The following is a 10,000-nucleotide window of genomic DNA, read 5'->3' as shown; positions in this document are numbered from 1 at the left end:
ATGTGTATGATTTGTATGAAGCATATGTGTGTGTGAGTGTGTGCCAGATACAGTATATCAACTAAGACAGCTCTGTCATTCTGCCTTTATCCTCAGCCATGATGAACACAAGCGCGCACACACACACACACACACACACACACACACACACACACACACACACACACACACACACACACACACACACACACACACACACACACACACACACACACACACACAGTCATGTTAAAAAAAAAAGCACAACAGCACTCACAATCAGATCTTCAACTGAAAGTATGTAGAACTACGAATGTTCATTTTTTTGTAACGCAGCTTAAGAAAAAGACACTTTGTGCAAGTATTTATATTTCTACTTTTGATTTTAATCCTTTTTTTTATTGTTATTACGCTTGATCAATCACAGACTGAAAGGCACTTTTGTATGTTTCTCCGTGTTACCGACCTCATCACCATTGTCTTTGAGGTACTTCATGATAAGAGTTTAGTCCCAGAACTGAAAATTATGTAGATTAAAAAATAAAAAAATTCTTAGAGCACTGAGATAGAAATGCATGATGTAAAAAAACATTTTAGAAAAGATATTGTTTGTCGCAGAAGGTTGTCATTTCAAATGTATGGATTTTTTTTGTTTACAGTACACCACGCGGTATACGGTCTAATTTAAAAATCTGTGTGAATGTGGGCATGTGTGTGTTTGGAAATTGGTATGGCGATGGGGAGTGTATATTTAAACTAAACAGGCAACATGAAGCACTGTGAAAAAAGACAAAATCAAATTAACAAACCATGAACAAAATACCTTTCACGTTTTCATTTAAGAGAATTTTTAATAATGATAATAATGAAGATGATGATGATGATAAAAGTTGCCTTCAAACTCCAGTAGCCGCCCGCTCCGTCCATTTCAAAAACACATTACATGTCGCCTGTGTGCTCATTGTCTCACTGTCTGCCTGCATTGGGGAACATGTACAGTTTGTTTTTACAGTACAGTGCTATGTAGTATGTCTATGCAGGGTAACGAAGGGGTTAAAAAATAATGACTGTAGAATTCATTATGTGTTTTTATTGATAACAATAAAACTGTCATTTTAACAATGAATGATTTTATGGAACTGACTTGTTGATTTCATGGCAATTAAAAGATGTTTTCTTTCCCTTTAACTTGGTTGTTTTTTGGCTTTTTTGTGTCTCAAATATGATACACTATTAAAAGACATGTATTGTAATTACACAAGTGGCAAAAACGTGGACAAAACATTTGTTGGGTCTGAATACAAAGTCTTGCATAACAACTGAGATACTTCATATACACTTAACATTTTATTGCTGAAAATACACTGCCACCTGGTGGACAAAATGTAGAGTCAGGGCTTCATCAAAGTGTTTAATTGACTTTTTTATTTTTATTTTTTTTTACAATGTAAGGACATGGTAACATTGTATGTCTATGAATCCATTTATAATATACTTATAATCAAAATGTATATATGTTTGGTCCAGCTCATCCAACGAGTACTGATACAGTACTCTGTGTATGTGTGTGTGTGTGTGTGTGTGTGTGTGTGTGTGTGTGTGTGTGTGTGTGTGTGTGTGTGTGTGTCCTAGCACTACACATCAGTGCTTTCTCTTTCTGCGGTGTTCCCAGCTGCCCACTGGCTGCGAGAGCGCAGGTTGTGTTCAGGGGCCATAACTTGACAAATAGGGATGCGGTATGCTGCTAAACTACCAGTCATCAGCAGCATCAGTGTGGCTGTCAGAGTGGCTGCCCAACTGCATGCTGGGAGACCCACCTAGGCAGAGAGGGAGGGAGAGAGAGAGAGAGAGAGAGAGAGAGAGAGAGAGAGAGAGAGAGAGAGAGAGAGAGAGGGGTTTTTTTTTGATAATGAATAAGAATGAGTGAAGTGACTGAAAAGCTTCACTATTCCTATGTTTTTGATGCTAATTTAGAGAGGACACAAGTTTAACCATTTATTTCAACATGACATGCAAATCTGGAGCAAATCTTACCAAGCCTGAGATACACAATATCTGATCAACACAACCAAACAGGATTCTTGTCCTGTAACTACACCTGATGCCAATGCTAAAGGAGGCTGAGGATGTGGATGGTGTTTTATTGCAGGAGTGTGGAGCACTGTGGGCACTGGAGTAATCAGAATGAATGAGTGCCTGCCAGATTATATGGACCATCTAAATGAACAGGATAGGTCCTGGACATGAATGATTGGACAATATGTGACTATTACCATGACTCCTGTACCTGCCTGAACAGCAGCAGTGCTCCATTACATAAAAGTGTGTCACGGCATGAAGCAGTTACTTTTGGTGGACAATTTGTTTGAGGTTTTATCTGCAGCGTTTCATGTCTTGCAGAAGATTGCGCCAGTTTATCTAATCAAGAATCAACTGAATAAAATGGACCAGACTTCTTCACTGCGGGGAGTGTTGAAACAATGTCTTGTGGTTTCATGCAATACACCATATATTTCAACCAGACATCAGTGCTGAGTGTGGTCACAAGTGCAGTAGACTTTCAGCTCTGAGAGGTCAATGCAATGATGCTTTCATATCATAAAAGGTCATCACTCATATATAGTTCAGAGTTACATCCATTATATATAATTCACAAACAAGCTGCATATTGTTCAACAAGGCTGTTCTTACCTAAATGAAAGAAAATCTAAAGTTGAATCACCCTCTGCTTAAAAACTGGGAAATATGTCCCTGTGTTGCAGTTTCACACACACATGCCTTCAAGTGTGTGTACTTACAGTTCCCAGTAGATTGCATAGAGCGATGTCAGCATATGCAGAAAGGAAGGCTGCGGGCAGAAGAGAAGAGAATTCAGGCTAAATATATCCTCCACTCTCACTCTGTATCTTTCCCCAGAGGACTGATGTACACACAGAGGTTGGCTGCAGTTGCTCTGCATAGTAGACTCAATGAAAGCTCCAATTAAGACCAATTTACCTAATGTGAGCAGATTAGCTTCCTGCCAAACTGGTCAGTGCTGATTTCAGATGTGTTGTGCAAATGTGCGAGCGTATAATTTTGTCAATTTGTCAGGGGTGAAAGCAGAGGTAGACACGAAAGACTGGATAGATCAATTAAATCCGGCTTTGAATTTACGAAATGAGAGAATTAGAAAACCTCAGCTCTGCAATTACATTCATTCAGCACAGAGAAATAGTAAAAAGGTGAAGAAAATGGGTTTAGATAAGCAGAGAGATACGGACGAAGAGAAGAGGGTGGGATGAATAAATGAATATGTTCCTCCTAGCTGCTTTTAGAAGCACAGCTGAATTTTACCAGACAGTAATAAAATGTGCTCACATGCGTCCTCCTTTACACAAAGAAGAGCCCTTTTCTCTCCTTCAGAGAGCATGATTCAGCATGTGGCTGATTCAGCAGAAGAGGGAGTGCATGATTTACTGAGAGGAGCCACGATGCAGTAAGTGACATCTTGGTGACTCAAAGGGCTCAGGAAAATTAGATAAACTCACAACATGATGCATTATAAAGTCTAGTGAGGCACGAAGAAAGCCAAAAACCTCAAATGTCCTTTCCCAAAAAGTACACAGAATAGTAAAATGTAATGCAATTAAGTTCAAAGGCACCTGTTGACAGAGAGTATTGAAGGCTGAGTACAGTAATGACAGCAACAATGAAAGAAGCCAAAAGATTTTGATTTATTCTCAATTCAGTCTGTTTTAGTATTCCTGCAAAATACAAATATGGTTTCATCTAAAGCGGATATTATAAAAAAAGAAAAAGAAAACTATTACTATGTTTTATCGTATAAAATATGGTTCTTGTTTCTCTTAATAAAACCAATTAAAAACACCTAGTCACACTTATAGCTAGCTGAGTAACACTGTCTGAGTGTGTTTGTGTGTGTGTTTTTTGTCACCGCTGGCAATGGCAAAGAGGTGGGTCCTCCAGCTGAAGGTGAAGAAGAGTCCTCCAACAGCCATGCAGCCCAGAGCTCCATTAAACCCTGACAGACCTGAGTACAGAGAGCCATGACGCACCGCCATGGATAGACCTGCCAAACACACACACACACACACACACACACACACACACGGTGAGTCAAATCTTTACAAGTGTGATTACAAAAGCCATTGAGTCACAGCTGTTGGCAGATATGGGAATCACACAGGCAGAAATACACGCAGTCTGCAGTACTAAAATGATCCATATGGTGGAGGTAGATACACACTGTTGTATAGTTGCTTTCAGTGCCGTATTTATTTTATGTGCAAAACCCAATAAGGACATTTCTTGATTTTCCTTTTCTATTCCTGTATTTTTAAATAGGAGGGATAAAAGTATCTGGTCCAACATGGATGATGTTGATGATACTTGCTGGAAACATCATTCTGTTATCTCCAGGTTTTTGGAGACTTGTGTAACAGTATTTACAGGATAAAAAATGTACTCTGTTTATGAATATTAGAGTTCTGAGTAGACTGCCTGTGTTCAGCCAGTGTTATGTAATGATGGTAATGATGATCTCCAGTGGGCTGGAGTTACGGTAAAACAAATGGTTTTACGCTCTTAAGTCTTTTACTGTAGGTGTTATGACAGGAGAAGACGTTAGAGGCAGAAAAGTCATCATGAAGGACAAAGAACTGTGTCTTTAACTGTCATGATATGCTACTTTTCATTTGCATAATAATAATGTAATAAAAATCAGTGTCTCACCTCTCACTCACATCCACACTAAACAAAAACCACACTGTAATGCTGAAGCTAGGCGCAGACTGCACAGCGGCATGTTGACCCAGATATATCTCAGCGAGGCCAGAAGCACTGACCTTTTCTCTGCTGGCTTTCAGCAGCAGCTGCACCGTGTCTTTCTCCCCACGTGTGACGGAGAATAACAATAAAAGCACAATTACAATGAGAAAGACCACGGCTGCCGAGTTCAGCTGCAAAGGCCAACGCGCTCCATTCAGAATCAACAAGCACAATGCTTAACATTTCTCTGCAACCTTTAACATTTCTAACATTTCTCTGCAATATTTAATATTTGTAACATTTCTATGAGTGTTCAGTGATTTTTTGACATAACACTTTTGTTTTTCTGACTTAAATTTTCATTGGTTGCATATTGCGTGAATAAACAAACTATTCTCATATAGACAGTGTATCCTATAAAAGGATATATTATCACATTTATAAATTCCTTGGATATATGAAGATATAAGTTTATAACATATGAAATACCCATAGTAAAATTTGGGTATGTACATACAGTATATATTAAAAATACTTATATGATGAGTGTTTATATGTTATAACATGTTGCTACCATATATGTTAATCATATATTGCTATTTAATGCATATATGCAAATTTAAAATAACATACATATAAAACTTGCACCATGCAATGTTATCATTTCTAGAGCCAGTCTGCGGCTGTGGCTGAAAAGTTTAACTGAAGCCTCCTCCCTGACACAGCATCAAAAAAAACAAACAAACTGCACATTGCACACTTCAGAAAGATGGGGTGCCTGATCACTTTTAGCATTTTCAGCACAGTAAGCCACAAGGGACAAACGTGCATCTGTGCATGTGTAAGCAGAGGCCATCAGTCCTGCTGCCCCACCCAGGTAAATAATCTGCTGCCACTGTTCAGCTGTGGAAAGGAATGAGCTTTAAACCTGCTTACTGACTGTTTCATTGATATATACCATACTTATATTTGTGGGAGCATGAACCCTGCGGCAGAAATTGTTTATTTTCACCTTTTTGAGTGAGAGTAATATCATAAAAAATTACTGAACACTGTCTGACTGCGGAAAGGAGTGACCCTCCATGCCTCCCTTTGCTGTAGCTATGTATTATTTACACACACGTGCAGACAGCTGAATGTGCTCCTGGGCGAGTGGGAAGAACTTTTCTCCTGAGCCTCTTTGCATAGTCATATGAACACATTCCCACTTTAGTTACTGTCATATTTCTCATAAAAAAGTATTTATGTCCATTACACAGAAGTCGTCCTTTCACACTGGATATTGCTGCAGCTTCTCCACCCTGCATCTTCCCTGTATTAATACTGCAGGATTTTTCCAAAGAGTTCATCTGCAGTAAGTGTAAATTTTGGAAGCTCCTCTGTAGATAAATGATGCTGAGGCTGCTCTGGGATTGATTTCATTATTACCATGCATTTGGGGCTGCAGTTTAGCAGTCTGGTCCTGAAGCAGTCTGACCACACCCCAGTCCTGCCGCCTCTCTGTCTGTGTGTCTGCTGGGCTACACTGTCATCCATTCCCCTCTCTCTGTTTATCTTGCTTCTTTCACAGCTACTCTCTCCTGCAGTCGCTCTTTAAACCCTCCAGCACTCTCCACACTCATCTTGTCTCTTCCTCATCCCACAATTCATTATCTTCCTCTCCATCTCACTGTTGTTCACCATTTCCCTTTGTTTCTCCCTCACAGTACTTCCCTCGTTCCCTTCCTTCCTTCCTCGCTCCCTTCAACACACCCCTCTGGTCTCCTCATTCACTCCCCACATAAGGGTGTCATTAAAGACTAATTGCAATGTAGGAGAGAGACCCCAGAGGATACTAAAATTTTTACTGTTTTTGTGTGTGTGTGAGTCATTCCAGCTATACTGTTGTCTATGCTAATAGAATGAGTCAGAGAGCTCTTATCACATCAAACCTAGTATCTCCCTCTCCTCTCCTCATTTCCTCTACTTGTTTCCTCTCCTCTCCTCGTTTTGTTTTGTTTCCTCTCCTCTCCTTGTTTTGTCTCCTCTCCTCTCCTCTCCTCTCCTCTCCTCTCCTCTCCTCTCCTCTCTCTGCACCACAGTGACTGGCTGCAGACTAAATGCAGGACAGTGCAATAGGTCGGAATGAACAACTGAAATGAACTGTACATAATATCTTGCTTTCCAGTGGTGTTAGCGGGTAATGGCTAACTTTGCATTTGGGCCTCTGCTCTTCATTCAGCTGGTAAACCCATCATTGCGTCCTTTGATGCCTGTGAGGGGTAAACTGTTTGTGGATGCAGCTGAATGGATTGCTCTGGATGTGGGCTCATTTGTTAACACTGTTCAGATATCAGCAGCATGAGCTGTTGAGGGAAATGTTTGTTGCTGTGCATGTAGCATTGATGGGTGTGTGTGTGTGTGTGTGTGAGATAAGTCTATTTACACCAGCATTTCTATAGCCAACAGCCTCATTTCGGAAGTCGTATTGGCCTATTTCAACAACCCTCTTCCTTTGTGAATGCTTCTAATGCTTTATAGCATGTGTGTAAGGATTTTATGATCGTATTTTATCCTACCAGGATTACTGTGAAATTATTTTCTTTTTTTAGAAGTTAAATCCTTGTTAATGTGCTATGGTGCTACTGTCAGTGTGCTAACACGCTGACAAAAACGAACACTACTATGCTGATGTTTTAGTTCAGCATGTTAGCATGCTAACATTTGCTAATTACACCCTAAAACAAAGTTCAGATGAGAAAACCACAAAGATCAACCTCATGGTGTTAGAGGAAAGGTCAGGGGATCACCAAAGCCAGGTCCAATCATCCTTTATGGACCATAAATAATTGCAAAATTTCACAACAAACCAGTCAGTAGTTGTTGAAATAGATTTAGTGTGGGACAGACTGACCAAATGATCGAACGTCATAACCATGCTTAAAGCCACACCACTAGCATGGCTAACTTTCTGAACAAGACAGGTCAAATTGTTCAGTTCAGTCACTTACAATGAATTCTCAATCTCTTCCCAGAATGTTTATAGACAGTACTTCTTCTTAAAGCCTGTTATGTAAAACCCGGAGGTCTGAATCAAGACTATGGGGTACGGCTTTGAAAATAACCCCAATAATTATAAGAAAATTGCAAACCATTACGACATTGCTGTGTAGTACAGGTTATAATAAACACCCTCTTAAAAAATCATTTCTTTCATGTTGCAGTGGATGACTGAGAGCTCTCTGCTTTTTCCTCTTCTCTCCTGTCTGATGCTGCACAAACCAGAGATGGAAGGTGTGAGATTTTTACTTAAAAGTGCCTTTTATGTGGGATTTCACAACATAAATATAAAACGACTTAAACGACTTAAGCAATGAACCCTAGCTGACTTCTCCAACTGCCTCACTTTCTCTTACATCTCGACTCTGATCCCACCTTGAAGCATTTCTACAATTATTCTCCTACAATAAGGAGCAGCAGAAGGTAGAGGCTCTGGCCTACATACAGCCCGTGATCCCATCCTCTGGAAACCCCTTATGGGAATAGTTTACACCACAAAGCTTTGAGTGAAAGCTCTAAATATGGCCTCACACTCTGCCAGTCCCAGGCGAACTTCACGTCTCTTTCCTATCTCGGTCTGACCAATGCTGCAGAGTCTGTCCGTCATTCTCACCCTTTCTCACAGACAAAGGTGGCATTAAGGTGATGAGGCTGATTACACAGAGAGAGCTCCAGTGATTTCCCCTGCCTGTCGTCAGGGATCACACATCTCTAAACATTTGCTGTCGGCTCCCTTTGGTCTTTTACCTCAGCTACATATATATAACAACAGCATCAAAGGTAAAAAATGTGATGACAGCACATCACAGTGGTGAGTGAAAACTGGGAAATGATGGTGATGTCAATGAAAATGACACAAATAATGTAAATAATATAGAGATTAATAATGGCAAAAATGTTGAAAATAATAAATCAGTGAAGTTGATGATAGTGAAAGTAAGCATAGAGCTATGGATGAAGAGGATGATGACGATCACAGTAGATTTACTGATGATATGATGAAAATGACACCAGTAGCAAGTAGGATAAATATGACTGTTGTGGCCAAGTGTCGGTTAATGCTAATGCTAATACTGTGCCAGCTGACATATTAATGTTCCCAGTTGATTTGTTTTAAAACAAGAAGCTTGTTAAAAGGTCTTTAATATGTAATGTATTAATATGTAACTAGAAGAAATAAAGTTACAGAATTGCTCTTGCATCGCAGGGGAGAGCTGGTTAGCCGTAGCATTACTCTACACTATTATGATTAAAAATAATGTTATTCATTATAACATTAGGAGGCAGTTACTAAAGACACCCTCCAAACTCTGAAGATTAGTGTCTCTCGTGTTAGAGCCCCTTGCACACCATTACAGCATGTGGAGAAAGCCAAAGCTCGGTAGGCCTGCTGTGCCTGGTTACGGTTGCTAAGCTATGATTGGACAATCGGATTGGGGGTGACTGGGGGAGGGGTTTAGGGGGGACTTATCAGTTCTTGTCAGCTATCAATGAATATGGTGATGACATCACACTCTCTCTCTCTCTCCCTCTCTCACACACACTCACACACACACACACACACACACACACACACACACACACACACACACACTTCTTTCCTGAAAACAAACGGGCTTTATACTGTGCATTTTAGAGGCAGTGTAGAGAGTGATGCAAGTGAAAAGAAAGATGAAATATGACTGTTGTGGCAACGTTGTCGGTTAATGCTAATGCTAAATACTGTGCCAGCTGACATATTAATGTTCCCAGTTGATTTGTTTTAAAACAAGAAGCTTGTTTAAAGGTCTTTAATATGTGAATGTATTAATATGTAACTAGAAGAAATAAAGTTACAGAATTGCTCTTGCATCGCAGGGAGAGCTGGTTAGCCGTAGCATATCTCTACACTATTATGATTAAAATAATGTTATTCATTATAACATTAGGAGGCAGTTTACTAAAGACACCCTCCAAACTCTGAAGATTAGTGTCTCTCGTGTTAGAGCCCCTTGCACATTACAGCATGTGGAGAAAGCCAAAGCTCGGTAGGCCTGCTGTGCCTGGTTACGGTTGCTAAGCTATGATTGGACAATCGGATTGGGGGTGACTGGGGGAGGGGTTTAGGGGGACTTATCAGTTCTTTGTCAGCTATCAATGAATATGGTGATGACATCACACTCTCTCTCTCTCTCTCCCCTTCTCACACACACTCACACACACACACACACAC

The 10,000-nt window shown here is 40.1% G+C and overlaps 1 protein-coding gene across 1 annotated transcript in view; it reads right to left on the bottom strand.

Moving 5' to 3' along the window:
* Positions 1-1,412: 1,412 nt before the first annotated feature.
* Positions 1,413-10,000, bottom strand: part of LOC111231334 (urea transporter 2-like) — a 21,144-nt gene continuing 12,556 nt past the window's right edge. The window contains exons 6-8 of the mRNA XM_022758391.1: positions 3,917-4,051; positions 2,778-2,827; positions 1,413-1,796 (exon numbers count right to left, since the gene is read on the bottom strand). Of these exons, the coding sequence (XP_022614112.1) occupies positions 1,614-1,796; positions 2,778-2,827; positions 3,917-4,051 (368 nt within the window). The 3' untranslated portion in view covers positions 1,413-1,613. The remainder of the gene's footprint in view (positions 1,797-2,777; positions 2,828-3,916; positions 4,052-10,000) is intronic.

Source organism: Seriola dumerili, unplaced genomic scaffold, assembly GCF_002260705.1.
Source record: "Seriola dumerili isolate Sdu_G_001 unplaced genomic scaffold, Sdu_1.0 BDQW01000295.1, whole genome shotgun sequence".
Taxonomy (NCBI): Eukaryota; Metazoa; Chordata; class Actinopteri; order Carangiformes; family Carangidae; genus Seriola; species Seriola dumerili.
Note: the sequence above shows the minus strand (reverse complement) of the source record. Positions and strands in the feature narration are given on the sequence as shown.